Source organism: Artemia sp. Qi Xiang Cuo, chromosome 7, assembly GCF_049724085.1.
Source record: "Artemia sp. Qi Xiang Cuo chromosome 7, ASM4972408v1, whole genome shotgun sequence".
In the NCBI taxonomy this organism is placed as follows: Eukaryota; Metazoa; Arthropoda; class Branchiopoda; order Anostraca; family Artemiidae; genus Artemia; species Artemia sp. Qi Xiang Cuo.
In genome coordinates, this window is record NC_142800.1 from 64,000,427 (window position 1) to 64,016,886 (window position 16,460).

General features: G+C 33.5%; 1 protein-coding gene across 1 annotated transcript in view; it reads left to right on the top strand.

The window, feature by feature from the left end:
- The window catches only part of sas (stranded at second transmembrane protein), a 146,913-nt gene extending 130,680 nt beyond the window's left edge, over nt 1-16,233 (top strand). The window contains exons 15-20 of the mRNA XM_089092484.1: nt 847-1,070; nt 2,806-2,974; nt 4,337-4,556; nt 5,653-5,765; nt 9,071-9,276; nt 16,046-16,233. Of these exons, the coding sequence (XP_088948610.1) occupies nt 847-1,070; nt 2,806-2,974; nt 4,337-4,556; nt 5,653-5,765; nt 9,071-9,276; nt 16,046-16,105 (992 nt within the window). The 3' untranslated portion in view covers nt 16,106-16,233. The remainder of the gene's footprint in view (nt 1-846; nt 1,071-2,805; nt 2,975-4,336; nt 4,557-5,652; nt 5,766-9,070; nt 9,277-16,045) is intronic.
- Nucleotides 16,234-16,460: the final 227 nt, after the last annotated feature.

Sequence of the window (16,460 nt, forward strand, 5' to 3'; positions counted from 1 at the left end):
AAAGAACGCGGTTTAAAGTTTGGGCAGCAGTAGTTTTGTTGCTGCGGGTTTACAAATAGATAAAATACATTAACTAGTTTTTGTAAAATTCTGTATCATTGTTGTATAGTGATTTCACAGTCAACTTAATTGTGGATGATAGTGATATATTTCAAAAGTACGTCTGGTAGAAAACTGATTCAATTATATGGATTCAGAGTCCAAAAAATACATGATTCAGCTTAAAAAACCTTGGTACCGAAAAAATAAATAAAAGAAAAAAAAATTCCCACTGGCCTGTGAATAAGAGGGAGAAAACACTGACTTTTTGAGAACTTCAATAACTAGTTGAGAATGATGCTACTCAAACTCTTATGAATTGATTCAGTTCCATATTTTTGTGGTTTTCCAGTGTTCTTTTTTAGTACAATTCGTTTATTCCAAATACACAAGTCTAAAACAAAGTAGATCTCCGTCTAATATCTTACAAATAACAGGGGCACATCCTTCTATTTGACAGTGAAACAATCAAAAAATCTCTGGATTTTTTGGTCACATATACAGTGGCCGTCTTCGGCACATAAACGTTTGACCGTCTTCAGCAGTTGTTTTTTCACTGTCAAATAAAATTTGTCCCTTTTGAAGTGTAATCTGTTCGTCATGAAAAGGCAGTTGGTCTTCGAAAATAACGTCTACTATCCCCATCTATCCTTAATATTTTGTTACTTAGCTGTTTAAATTTTGCAATCATCCGTTTATTAGTATATGAGAAAGTAGATTTTAGAGACAAGCGTTTGAAAGGGTAAAAATCTCAATGGTTTTTCGTCAAAAAATTTCCATAATAAAATAAAATCTTCTTCTTTACAGTTGATTTTGATGAGTCGTTTTTCCCAAGTGAGCCTTTACCTGCTCCAACTCTTTCACCCACTTCATCTGATCATCCCTCAAAAATGGTGGTAAATGCTGAACTAAAAGCTGTCGATTTAACTGCCAACGAAGCTACGATTCAATGGAGAAATTTTGAACAAAATGAGCGACAGCTGATAGATGGCATTCAATTGCGGTATAAGAATTTAGATGTCAATGCACAGGTAATAGTCGTTTTCAGTAGGACTCTTAATTCAAATTCAAACTTAGAGTTCAAAAAATTCAAATTTAGAGTTCTTGATGCTAGTTGGACATTTTGTTCATAACTCTAATAAATCTTTATATGAGAGAAGTAATAAAATTTTTGTAGTGTTAAAAAAAGTGATGTAAGTGAACATGTCAAATCTTGACAAAGAAATATCCCAAACTATTAAGAAAGATCTCAAGGTGCTGAATATTCAATTTATTGTCATTTAACTTAAAACACCCATAATAGAAAAATGGCTTTTAAAAAAGAGTAAAAATTGCACCATTGCTGAACCAACACAATTGGGTTCAAAGAAAAAATGTAAACTAGAAAACCAATTTTGACCAAGACAAAAAAAAAGAGAGAAATCTAGAAACTAAAAGAGCCATTTTTTTCGAATATGACATGGCACATACTGCACCTACAAATGCCGAGTAAGGTCAGTAAAGTTTGAGCGAATTTTATGGCTTGATCTAAAAGAAACTGTTATGTCTTCTGTAATTTTTTAGTAAGAACTCGCTATGTGTCATTCAGCTTAAAAAAACTTAAGTTTTTATGGTTGAATCTGTTTTAGCGAGAAATTCCCTAAGGGTTTTGTCATTTTTGTGGGAGTTTGTGCCGTTGCCCGCCCTCCAAATTTCGGTGCTTTCTTACATATCTGCGGTCGAATGAGCCGTTTCTGTCTACGACTGTCTACTGTCTACGACTATCCATTCTATTGATGGCCCGTGGTGGAAATAAAATAATCCATGATATACATGATGAGGATTAATGATACTGCGTTTGACTTTGATACTATGTTGAAAATAGCTGAACGAAGTGGTACTTAAATGTGCTAAAGTATATCTAGCTTTATTATTATAATTATTGTGCGTGGACTAAGAGACTGAGTCGAGACTCAGGCCATAAAGATCCATTACTCCCCCCCCCCCTAAAAAAATAAAGCAACTAATACACTAACACTAGCTGCTTGGCTATAGTTGCCTAACTCGGATAAGGTAGTTTGATATAGGGCTGTTTATCTCTTTTTGCACTTTGTAGAGGAGCCATCCATAGTATTATTAAGGTGTGCACTACTGTTTTCACCCATGCGAGGGCCCCATCCGCGAGCTTTAGACAGGCTTGGGTAGGCAACACTCGTCCCTGTATAAAGAGGCGAGAGTCACCACCCGCTGGCCAGCTTACGACAGTAAGTGGCTCTTGACCCTCAGAACCGGTATTAGCAAGAGAACACACCTCCCACCTTGGCTTGATCCTTAAAGGATCTCTTCTTGCACAACGGTCAACACTTAATATGTCCAGGGGAAATGAATTCTGGGTCGGCTTTCTTTTGACATTCATTACTGCCTTTAATCCATCCAAATTTGGCAGTTTTTCATAAAATATCCTGCCTTGCGGTCAAACTCTGGGCAGGATTTTTGCCTACTACTCTCTGCAAGAGAGGCACCGCGAGCAATTTATCACCGCTACCCCCACATTCTACTTTATTCCAGAATTTAAGCAAAAGTGAATATATCCTCAGTATGTTTTCACCACATAGCTGGCGCAATAAAATCATAACCAGCATTGCATTTTTTTATTTTTTTTTTTGTCAAACGTTTGTTTTATGGTTTGAGCTGTAAACAAACTGGTTAGTAACACTAAATAAGCTTAAGATAATCTTCTCTCTCAATCTCTTTTTTTTTTCATCTTATTTGCATCTTTTTTCATAGGTATTTACAATGACAACTTTACTTCACCGCGACGTGACTTCTTACAAACTTGAAGAGCTTATGCCAAGTACTATGTACGAAGTAAACATAATCTTTATGCCGTTTGAAAACCAAGTCATCGAGCTTATTTCTGATAAACCAATAAGGTTTAAAACTCTAAATATTGAAGGTAAGTTTGGCTTTTTTTATTTCCCAGCCGCCAAACTTTTCAAGGCATACAACAGCTCAGAGGAGCTATTCACAGGAGTCTGCTCATTGAAAACCAAATTAGCAGACCCAAAAGTCATTTTATTAGTTTTTTTTATGTTAATCACGGGTCTTCTTATTTTACTCTTGAAATAAACAATGACTTCGTAATTCAAGGCCGAGCCTCAAACTCGTTAAAGCATCAAAACACGTACAAGTTAGGCGAAAATACTTTAAGTAACATCCAAAAATTCCCAATTCCACACGCCTAACTTTTTTTGTAGCCATTCTAATTGTTGTAACTTTTTTTTATCAAATTGAAGCAAAGTTTTGATATGGCTAATCATTGAAACAATTTGTAGAAATAGACAGTAGCCTATACTTGATCTCCGTAAAAAGTTCTTCGAAATTGTGAAAAATAATGAGTCTTCTCAGGTTTGGCCTAGACCCCAACCCTGGACACAGGCATGCCCCAGAAATACAAAAACTTATTTTGTAGGATAAAAAAAGGTGTTTAAACAGGAATATGAATCTGACGAAAAGTTTTTTTGCATATAGTATTAAAAACTGTTTTAGAAGAATATTTAGCCATTTCAATGCTACAAAGAACTGAAACAGATTCTCTATAATAATCGCATAACTAAACATCAGTAAACCCTGTAATTTTCCCCCAAGAGACGATAAGTACCTTAAAATTGCAATATCAAGGTTTCTCATTTTTCCATTTCATTGTTGTTTACCTAAGAATTAATTTACGACTTATTTTACGCTTATTTTACGACTTATTTACGACTTAATTAAGTTACGACTTAATTTACCTAAGAATGTTTTTGTGTACTTCTGGAGACTGAAAAAAAAATGAGTGGAACGGGGCTAGTTATGTAAAGAATGAAAGAACGAAACCTAAGTTGTGAATATTTTTAGACCAAATATTTACTTCTGATTCTAGTGTATTTATCGTCCGAACAAGCAATAATGTGTGCTTTTAATTCCATACTTCAGACTATTTCTGTACCTCTGAATAATAAAAAGTTTCTAGGTGGTGGGTGGGGGGGGGGAAGGCTTGGTTTTAGTTTTTAATTGCATGTTCTTTTGTTAATTCCTTTTAACTGTCTAATTGTTTTGTGCAAGTTGTTGTACTATTATGAAAGAAAAGAATCTGAGAAAAAGAGAAATCTCGTGCCTGAGAACTTATTTAAAGTAAATCCAAAGCTGAGATTTCATTATACATGGAAAATACTTCCCGGCAGCTACTAGAATAGTAGCTACTAGGAATATTAGCTACCCGGCCGACATGCCAATATTGTCGTCTTTTTATTAATATACGTTTTTCTAAATATTTTAGATCCATACAATTTTAATATCAGCTTGTCTGCAACACGAATTGCTGAAATGTCAGCTGATTTGAATTGGACAGGAGTTCCATATCCTGAAGATAAGTACGTGACCATATACCGAGTGTTGTTCCAAGGAGATGGAGATCCTGATACCGCAGCTGCTTTCAAATTAGCGAAGCATGATGCACCGTCTTTTATGACCGTGAAAGAATTGAAGCCAGGTCATAAGTAAGTATAAGAGAAAAAAAAGGCTTAAGTTCATAATTTTCCTCGTTAGAAAGAAATTACTTTTTAGTTTTCTAAGGTATTTTAAATCTTTTAAATACTTTTATTTTAGAGCTTAAATTTTTTAGTTTCAATTTTCTACTATTCTGTATTCTTTTACAGCCTATTACCTTATAACCTATGCAAATTATGACCAAATCACAAGTTGAAGCTGGGTCATAAGGCCAAGACAGCTAGACAAGCTCTTCATTCACTCCAACCTGTTGTGTCTTTATTTATTTTCTTGAAATTTTGATTTCCGTTTAATGTTTTCCTTATAATTTCTTCTGACCAAACATGAATACATCCTGCTTGAATGTTCTCGTATGGATGGTCAAGAAGAACAAATTTGGCATCATTTAACAAAGCTAATTCACATTTTAAATCACATTAAACGGTAAAAAATTAAGTCAACCAATGAAAAAACAAAAAGTCAAATACTATAAATCTAAAATGGCGTTTTGGTTTGCTTTTTTCTTGCCTCTGGAGGAATATATTTTATGTTATGTGTTCCTTACCTTTCGCAATTTTAATTGTTTTGTTTATTTTCTCTGTCTTATTTAATTAAGAATTAGGTTTTAAAGAAGATACATTAAAGTATTACTAAAGCGATAATCTTGCGAAAAATTGTTGTAGAAATATAATACTGATCCTTTTACTCAATTTCTAGCTTTTTTTTCTACAAATGATTCCCATTTGTAGTGCATTCATATTATTCTTAAACTGACTGTAACAGATAGAATTGAAATTATTTTATGCAAAAAAAAATTTCTTATTATGAAATTCAGAAGCAAAACTTAAATACTAATGCCTATAAAAGATATTTTTAAACATGCAGTTGTGCAGTTTTTCGAAAGAATATTAAATAACAATTATAACTTTTGACGGTCCCCTGTTTTTTTTTTCGCCACCCTCTATCTCAATATGGAATGATTTCGTTGTGTTTGACAAATCTTCAAATTTCTTTTAAATGTGCTAATTAGTACTAGTATATCGGAGAAAGTCCAATCTTGTTGTGGACAGGGGTCAAGTTTCAAAATTATGTACTTCTTATTTTCAGATACCGATTTTGGATTGAGGCATATTTAACGAACGGAAAAGTGAAGAATTCCAATGTGATAGATGTCATAACCAAACCTGGACAAATTCCAAAGATTTCACTTGCAGGATCAGGTAACCTTTTCACCTTTTTTTCAATTTATTAAATTCAGTTGTTTAATAATGGTTTTATGAATAAAAGTGCCACAAATATCAAATATAGTAATCAATAATGTGGCTACGTAAATTCTTTTTTATTATCCTTATTATAGTTACAAAAGTATTTTTATCTATGTATTTATGCATTAGATAAACAACGCTTTTTGACTACTAAGGTAGCGTTGGCCCTGCGGTGTATTGCTACCGCTGATTTCGAACTCTGGATCCAATATCACCAAGCTGAGATCAAACCCACCACAGAAAAGTATTTTTTATCTATATTTGGGAAAATTTTCTCAAACAAAGGTTCATCATTGGAATATGATATAAATTATATTTGACACAACCACAATCCGACACTAGATTTTTTCCAATTACATTTATTTTCTTGTCATTAGGAATCATGGCACCAACAAGGAATTGATGATATGCTTCTAATCTTGGCAATTGAATGATTACCCAGCTAAATCTTTGGTTTTCCTAAAATACAGACAATAATTCTTTGGCATTGGTTCACAAGATAAGGAACAGGGAAGACACAGAAGGGTCTGGAGTGGGGGCTTGCGGCCCATATAATAATAAACCTAAGCAAGCACGGTTCCTAGTATCTGTATAGCTGGTCGTCATGAGCCATGCCATCTCAGCAACTAAATATCTGTTGTTTTATTTATATTAAAAAAGAACTTATTGAACGTGCATTAGCTTTAAACTATTCAATTTAATTCAATTTTATTCAATTATATTCAATTTAATTACCTAAGTTATATTCAATAAACAAATAACTATATTTATTGTACTCAGAAAATCTTTCTGTTAAACACTATGAAAAGTTTAGCTTACAGACTTGAGGAGGGGCTAGGGGGTGATGGCTCCCCTCATACACAGGATAAGTTGTATCGTTTTAAGTTATAATGTCGCTCTTGACTGCCATTTGAAAAGCTTCTAATGTAATACGATTCCATGTCTGCAATTTGAGCTATACGAGCCAGAGCTACTTTTTGCAAATCCAAAATAAAAATCGCATGAAGTTTCCTTGATTCCATTAACCGAAATTTATTTTGAATCGACAGTAATTTTGAATCGGGTTTATCTATATTTATCGGTAGGTCGTGAGATCTCATCCTCGATCGTGTAGCTTAGATATTTTCAGTTCAAATTGAAAATAGTCAAATCACATCCTTTTAAACAATAATAGAGAATGGTAATAAGTTTTCCGAGGTTTGCAGCAATATCTCTAGCGTAAAAGGAAAAACATTTAATTGTATTTTGAATTTACTAGACTGCATAGAAAAATAAGTATTTTGAATTTACTAGATTGCAAAGAAAAATATAGAAAAAATTGTGCCTCTACCAGTGAAATAAAAAACAAATATCTGTGTCTCTCAAGCGTCCATATATTGCAAAACACGAGCAGGTAAATAGCCGCCACGCGCCTAGCAAGAAAGGTGTAAAACGAAGGTGTAAAACGAAAGAACTGTAAAACGAGAAGCAAATTTGAAAAACCGGTTTTGCCTACTTCAAACACCTTAGGAAACTTTGTGGGTGGTGTGAAAAAAAGTGCAACTAGTTCGCAAAAAACAAAGGAAAAAATGCTGTCTGCAATCTATTGTATATTAATATGTTTTATATACGAAATAATGTTTTTCAGAATGCCTTCTAACTTATTTGTAGTTTAGTTCTTGCAAAAAGTTTATGAAGAACTTGGCTGGATTTGTAGGGGGTCAGATATCTTATGGATGATTTTTTTTTTTAGAACTGCATTTGACATCATAAGAAACTTGCCCGGAAAAAAAAATGCATGGTTATCCTTTTAATGACCCTGTCTACTCCGTCTACTTAAGACTTGCCTTATTTGCGGGTAATTTTAAATAAATTCCATGATTCGAAACATTCATAGGGCAATTTGATAAAATCTATAAAACAAAAAGCATACTAAGTTTAGTAAAAATCAAAAAAAAAATTCTTATTTCCAAATGCAGTGAAAATAGTTTCCTTTTTCTTGCTTGCAGGACATTTGTATTTTTTACAGACAGAAAATGAAAGCGTCACGTTCTTTTAGAGCTAGAGATTGGCTCTCACCATTATTATTTGGAATTCTATTTAAATAGAATTTGGTTATTTCGTTCGTAAAGATTAACAGTTCAAGTAATAAAGCATTTCATTAGATGCCGATTTGCCAAACAATCATAATCCACAAGACTAATCCATAATCTACGCTTTATCCACAAGACCATATTAAAATTAACAACTTGTTAAAGTTTCTAAGCCCTTGTCTGTATTTAGTAGTTATTTCATACGAAACGTATTTCATCACGTTTCGTAGTTATTCAAGGACAAATTTTATGTCATGATCTCTCAATACTTTCATTTCGAATAGAAATTTCAATTTTTCCTTGAAGAAAGAAACATCTTTTTTGCTTTTAATAAATGAAAGCTTTAACTTGAATAGAAAGTTAAAAAAAAAAATATTCATTGTCAGTTCTGGTTTTATTGCTTTAGCCATTTGATGGAAAAAGATGTCCTAAATTTTTTGCGGTTGTTTAAATATGAGAATTTTGATACTGTTTATAAGTGAGGTTTAAGCTCATTTTTATAGACTACATTAGAGAAAATCTGAAAAGCTGAAGGCTTGTCCCACCACTATAGGCTCTTTAATAAAGAAATTGTCTCTTTTTATTCGCAAATTATACTAGCTAAGTCCTCAGAATTTAATGATTAAGAAAGAAAGAAAAAAAAAATGCTTTTTGTGGTTTGCGAGAGTGGTGTGTATTCACTGTGAAACCTCGTGGGTAGTAATTAGCTGAAGTGACTGGATACTTACTAAATAAAATAAATAATTAAATCTTACATGGCAGTTGCAAAAACATAAAAGCTTTTTATAGTTTAAAGACCTTTGCTGAAGTAAAAATAAAGTAGTGTCCAATTGTATTTGCTTCATTTGATCATTACCTTTGAAAAGTTTCTCAACTGTTCTTCTTTTTGAAAAAGCAAGTTTTTTTTGCTAAAGAAACGGGAAATTTTTTTTTTTTTTATCTGTTTAGAAAATCGAAAGAATCTTACCCAGTTTTGGTAATTTTAAGATCTGGAGGGGGTAGAACAATTGTCACCACACTATGTTTGGTTTTCCTGAGTTTTCAACTTAAAGCAAATAAATGCATAAATTAAAATTTCATGACCGTATTCCTAGTTTTCAGTGAAGGCTGTAGCCTCAGCTACCCTCGGGAGATGATACCATTTCTTCTCACCTTTTAAACACGGCTTTAAGTTCCGATTTGTTTTAGGTTTGATACAATCGTCTCAAGACAGAGCTGGTGATAGATCAGATCAGAAGTACTTCATAGCCATGACAATAATGGCTGTCGTTGCTGGTTGTGCCATTCTGTTGGTTATTATCTTGTCTATAATCTTGTTGCGCCGAGGAACAAAGGCAACTGCCACAATAACTGCAAGAAAATCTCAATCCGCTTACGAAAATCCATCTTACAAAGTAAGCTTATTTCTAATTTTGATGTTTTTTGGCCTGAATTAAACATTGTATCGCTTAAATTTGCAGGACTAAGCATCAAGAAAGGAAAATTATACAAGAACAACTCGGGACCTAAATAAAGGACCCCTTCATGAATTTAACCTTATGTTTTTTATATACTCGAATAAGTAAAGATCATTCTTCAGTGGGAAAGAATAGATTGCGTTGACGTGGTAACGCCGTCAGTGGTTAAATGAGTTATGTGTTCAAGCATCGTCTTGTCCAAAACTAAAAGAAGCAATTGACGCTTTCTAATACTAGTTGCTAGTTCGTATATTGTGAACTTATTGTGTTTGCAAAATATGTTGTACTGGATTCTATTACCAATTTGCGTTGGCTTCTAGAACATACTGTGCACTGAAATTCCCATATAATTCTTATTTTAAAGATTTGTTGCGGCCTTTTCTGTAGGATCCGGTTCACTAAAAAAACAAGGTTTTCGCTATTTCTAAATATGGGTATAGAATCTATCAATCTATATAGCTGGATCTTAATCCAATACTTTCTATTTGATAGTTCTTGTAAAACCAAGTGCCAAAATACCAGACATTGTATATTCAGTTAATGTAAAGCATTATAGTACTTTTTTTATATGTTTCTTATATTTATATTTTATATTTAATTTTATCATTATATATTTTTTCTAAAGTCTAAAAACTCTCGAAAAGACAGACCTCCAGTGCCGGTTCTAAGCCATGTTAAGTGTTTCGTGTTGACTTGAGAAGATGTGATGGTTCCCGTTTAGCACTGGTATTTGTGACTATTGCTTTTCCTGAGGCCATAGTAATTTCAATGATTTGAATAATCTGAAAATTGCAACTTGGAAAAACAAATATCGTTTTGAAGTTTTGACTGACAAATTTAGACGATTTGAACTGGACTTATTAGAAGTTTCAGAAACTCATATCCCAGGGATAGGAAACGTGAAATTAGGTGATATAAATTAATTCACTAAGGCGGGAAGGATAAGGTGCATCGACAAGGAATAGGACTCATGCTGAATAAAGAAGCTGCTAAGTCTTGTTTAGGTTCAGAAGGTATTAATAATGTAGAATACTAATTGCTGATTTTACCACCAAAAACTGCAGGATATCAGTCATAGTAGTATATGATTTTCTAGGATTGAAAGATGGGGATAGTATAAATCAGTTGAATTTTACTTACAGTTACAGCTACAGGAACAAATTACTGGATCCCAGGTGGAAACAGAGTACTTTTATTAGAGAATTTTAATGCACAGGTTATTAGAAATAGGGATAGATGGTATCCTAGCCTATGTAAATTTGGTGTGTGAAAAGAAAATAGTAACGGTTACAGACTGATGCAATTTTGTAGGTATAACAATGTAGTTACAACCAATGCTATTTGGACATGAAATGGCCAATAAGTTAACATGGTATTCGCATGATAGTACGACAGGTAACCTTATTGATTATGTTATCGTAAACTGAAGGCTGGCAGGATCTACACTAGATGCTAGAGTATATAGGAGTGCTTTTATTGAAGTTAAAAGTAAATATCACCATCTAGTAGTGTCTAGGATCAATTTAAAGATGAAATTTAGAAGGCGTAACTGCCTTCCGGGAAGTAATGAAGCTGGTAGACTCCATGATGGTAATTTTAAAGAGACTCTCCAGGAACAGTTGAATAGTAAAATTGAGATTCTAAAATTTCAAGATTTAGAAGATGGATGGAATCATTTTAGAAAAATAGTTTGTGAAGTTTTAGATGGTATCTTAGGGATGAAAGTTAGAAATGCAGCTAAGAATGTTAGTGAAAATGCTTCAAGTTTTGTAGACAGGAGGAGGGGCTTGTACAAGAAATATTTGATTGAATATCATTCGAAGACAAGAAGAAAATAAGGAAAGTAGAAAAAGCATTCAAATATGAAATAAGGAGGTGTGGAGTGGAGGCCATGGGTAAAATTGCTGAAGATCTGGAAGATGCGGCCACATGCTGTACTAACATGCTAAAAAATTGAGAGGGGAAGTCAATCTGGACTTATTCCAGTTAAGGATAGGAACGGAACTACAATTAGCGATAAGGAAAGAGTTAAAGAGAGATGGGCAGAAAATTTTGTGAATATGCTAAACCGTTAAAAGGCTACCGGAAAAGAAATAGAGAAGATTGAAAAAGTTTGTGACATAGAGGAAGTGAAGGAAGATTTATTTTGTGAGGATGAATTAGTGGTAGTACTGTTATTGAGGTTAAAAGTAAATATCACCATCTAGTAGTGTCTAGGGTCAATTTAAAGATGATATTTAGAAAGCATAACTGCCTTTCGGGAAGTAATGAAGCTGGTAGACTCCACGATGGGAATTTGAGAGAAACTTTCCAGGAACAGTTGAATAGTAAAATTGAGAGTCTAAAATTTCAAAATTTAGAAGATGGATGGAATCATTTTAGAAAAATAGTTTGTGAGGTTGTAGATGGTATCTTAGGGATGAAAGTTAGAAACGCAGCTAAGAATGTTAGTGAAAATGCTTTTAGTTTTGTAGACAGGAGGAGGGGGTTGTACAAGGAATATTTGACTGATATATCATACGAAAATAAGAAGGAAGTAACTAAAGTAGAGAAAGCATTCAAATATGAAATAAAGAGGTGTGAAGTGGAGGTCATGGGTAAAATTGCTGAAGATCTGGAAGATGCGGCCAGAAGGCCTGATAGTAAAATGCTGAACTAACATGTTAAAAAATTGAGAGGAGAAGTCAATCTGGACTTATCCCAGTTAAGGATAGGAACGGAACTACAATTAGTGATAAGGAAAGAGTTAAAGAGAGATGGGCAGAACATTTTGTGAATATGCTAAACCATGACAAGGTTCCCGGAAAAGAAATAGAGAAGATTGAAAAAGTTGGTGACACAGAGGAAGTTAAGGAAGATTTATTTTGTGAGGATGAATTAGTGGTAGTACCAAAAGGATTAAAAAATAATAAGACTCCAGGTTCTGATTGTATGATAAATGAGTTTTTTAAATATGGTGGTTGTGAAGTTAGAGATAAATTACTAAAGATTATGAATATGGTTTCTGAAGTACCGGGCGATCTTAGGAAAACATTAATTAAACCCCTCTACAAGAAAGGTGATAAGAGTGAGCGTGGCAATTATAGAGGCATTAACCTGTTTTCTGTCGGAAGTAAATTATTTAGTATGATAATACTGTTTAGACTTAGAGATTTTGTAGCTAAAGCTTTTAGAGTAGAACAGTTTGGTTTTAAGTATTGATAGGATGTCTCGACCCTTAGAATAATAACTGAGAAGTGCCTGGGTCATCAGATCTCTTTAGTCCTTAGTTTTATAGATTAGGTGCTGGTTTTCGATTCAGCAGTTAGAGAATCAGCAGTTTAGAAAAGGTTCTAATGGTATACCAGATGAATACATTAAAGGGCTTGAGTGCTATGTGTGAGAATAACACTGCTGTGGTTAAGGTCGGAAATAAGGTTAGTAGCTGATATAGTTTCGAATCAGGAGTCAACCAGGGTTGGGTTTTATCGCCATTTACGTTGATCATTTTGATGGATTTTGTCTTAAGGAGCACAATAAAGGCTATGGGAGAATACGAAATCTAACGAGGAAGTAAAACTCTCTCTGACTTACATTATGCTAATGATTTGAGCATCATAGATGAAAATGTTAGCTAAATGAATTAATTTTGTAGGTTTTGAGAGTTCAAGGTGCATGCACAGGTTTAAAAATTAATATTAAGGAGACTAAGTCGCTAAAACTGGGAAATAAGTGAAGGTGAAGGGGTAATGCTGGGTAACGAGAAGATCGATCAAGAGGACAGGTTCACTTACCTAGGTAGTACTATTAGTAATCACGATGGGTGCAGTGAAGATTTTAAAAGTAGAATAGCCAAGACCCAGGGTTTTTTTCACAGGTGACAAAAAGTTTGGAAGAATAAGAAGATAAGTCTGCGAATCAAGATTAGAATACTTGAAGCTACAGTAATGACAGTGGTCAAGTATGGTCGAAGCATGGGGATTCCGAAAGACGGAGGATGATTTGTTAGATGTTTTTCAGAGAAATGTCTACAGATCGTTTTGGGTACCTGACTTACCGTATTTCAAACAATAAGCTGTATGAAAAATGTGGTCCAATTCCGCTTTCTAGGGCTATAATGAGAGAAAGCTTAATCTGGCTCATCTGGCTTCTATGGATGAAGGATGACAGATTACCAAAGATCATCTTTGTCATCCAACCATTTAGAACCAAACGAAAAGCAGGTCGTCCCCGGATTGGGTGAGAGGAGGTCGTAAAGAAAAACTTAAGGGATATTAGAACGTCCTGGGAGGGTGCAAAGAGGGAGGCTATGAATAGATTGGGTCGAAAGAGTAGCGTTCATAGCCCTATTGGCCTCAGGCATCTTGATGCTTCAGTGAGCTATTAGTAGGAGCCGTAGTAGTATGTGTAGGGAACTAGAAGGATCAAACCTTAAAATTAGGAAAAGTCACAGAAGGAACTTTATTTTTGGAAATCCATGTGTGCTGGGGAAAAAAAATTCTACCTTATCAAGAAAAAAAAGTTACCTCTGGAATATCAAGGATATTGATACGCTATTACAACTTTAGAAATTGTTTCTTAGTGTACAGTTAATTTTTGGATACAGAATAGTTTGTGTCTTCTTACTTAGTTATCATGGCATTGTCTAAGATATGATAAACATCAAAATCGAAAGTTTAGAAACAAAAATGGGAACTTCTGTATCAAAATCAAAATTTACGGTACTATTTTCCAGAAACTTAGGAGAGATGGGAAAATTTAGCTTAGGTTTTTGAAGATATAATATGAACTTCTATCAGTATTCGAAGTTGTTAAGTTTCTAAGAAGTATAATTTCGAAGCTAGGACGTCTTATTTAGACAAAATGTAGTGAATTCACAAAATCAAAACTTAAAAATCGAAATTTATTTTATTTTTGGAAATTAATGTCAGCTCCATGTCTTAGAAGATAAATATCTTTCTATTCGCCTTGCAGAAAATATTCTATCTTGTCTAGAAAAGGTTATCTCTAGGATATCAAAACACGCCATGCCTCCTGACAACTTTGGAAATTATTTCCAAGTTAACGAAGCAATTTTGTATATAAGAAAGTTTATGAAATCTTGCATACTTTTCATAGTACAACTTAATTAAGAAAAGAGCCATCAAATCCAAAATTTAAGAAATCAACCCAAAAAATTGGAATGAAGCATTTGATGGCGACTTTTCCAGGATTATTTCCAAGAAATCTAGAAGAGATACGGTTCTCAGAGAGATAATTTAATGTTCTGCAGGAGTACGACATAAAATTGTTCTGGAAAGCTTACATCCCCAGCCAGAATAGTTAAGTTTTGACACCATGTACAACGTGAGGAAAACAAAAGTTTTTTCTGAAAAACTACTGGAACTTCTAAGTTTGCATCTTTCATCTCTTCGGAGCTACAGACGACTGATCACGGGATTCAAAAACAGCTGCAAAATCAGTAGTGTTGCTCCGGAACACAATAACAGAGGAACTACCTTAAGAGTTCAAGAATTTCCGTATTTTAATTAATACATTATCCCTACGGATAACACAGGCTGAATTACACACTGAAGTAGTGTCACTCTCAAAACAAAACGACGGATCTAGAAGTTTTTTTAATACGTGCTGCGCTCAAAAGGTTCTTCTTGTGGACGCATGAGTGGATGATTATGTATTGTGTAAAAGATAGGGAGACCGAACGTCTCCAGAAAAAAAAATTAAATGCTTTTTTAGTCAAAGCCTACCTCATGCCGTGGCATTTATAGGGGATGTGGGTTTGTTCAATTTTTTTGTTTATAATTCGCATTAAATAAATAAAAAAAATTATATATGATTTCACTATCTACTACCTAAAGAGTTGGTTTTACCTGCTCTTTACTTGCAGAAGGCCCTCTTGGTTGGTTGGTAAAGTAGAGATGTATTTACTACCATTTTTTTTAACTTAAAAACCCCCTCCCCTGCCCTCCCCCTCCCCCCTCCAAAAAAAATATAAATTTTAACAATAGGCGACTAAATTGAAACAGTGAATTAGCTGAAAGCGTGACAGTACTGGGCCTTTAATTTTCTTTTCAGCTGAAATTTTTTAAGGATTTTGAAGTTTGTTTTGTTTCAAATTGTTTCGAGATTTCTTCTACAGAATTCAAGTCTCCAATTGAAATTTTTAAGTTTTTGCTCTATAGAAAAACCATCATTTAACAAGTACTTTACTGCAGAAATCAACTTGACAGACCCATATTGCGAAAATAAGTAAAATGGCTATGGCCCTCATGCTTTTATAGCCAAGTTCGGTTTGGAACAAGTTTCCAGCGGCCAGATTTTCCTTAGGACTTTTTTTCCAAGGGTATATTTCCTTAATGCTATGTTTTGTCGTTCAGGCATTCCTTTGAACAATTTTTCATGGGTAAATTTTTCTGGGGGTGAATTTCTTATTTTGTTAGGTAGCCCTTAATAGTTTTTTTAGGTAAATTTAAGCCTCGTCTCTTATCAGTTTTTATAATCTGTGGTTTGGGCCCTTTAAATTGATTCAAAATTAAAAAAGAAAACATTAATTGTGTCATATTTACACAAATGTCTAGCTTTTTATATATTTTCATCTAAATTTTGAGATTTATTTTATTACTGTTCTTTACTGGCTGAATTTGAAATAATTTTGACTATGTTTCTTACATTTACCCAGTTATGTGCCCTGGTTTTCTTGTTATTTTAACTTTGTTTTATTTTTCAGAACTATGACAGCGGAGAAGCAAATGGCCATAGAAACAAAAACCTGAATGACGTGTTATAATTTATTTATTTGTAATATTTTTACATTAGTGCCGTATTGACGCTCAATTATATAATTTTTTAGCTTATATGTTCTAATAGTTATGTTGTGTAAATAAATTAGACAGAAATATAATTTTATGACAATCACTCTGATAATTGAGCTTTTCAGAAGTAAATTCGACCAATTTATTTAACTTTTTCCTTCAAAAGAACATTCCTAGACATTCCTGTTTTTTTGTTTTGTTTTTCTAAAAAGATTAAAAAAAACAAAGATGATATACTTTTTGCTTTCGCTAAAAAGAAAAATACTAAAACTTTTCTTTTAATGCAAACAGCTGCAAAGGGACAACTGCTACATTCTCTTAAAACTAGAT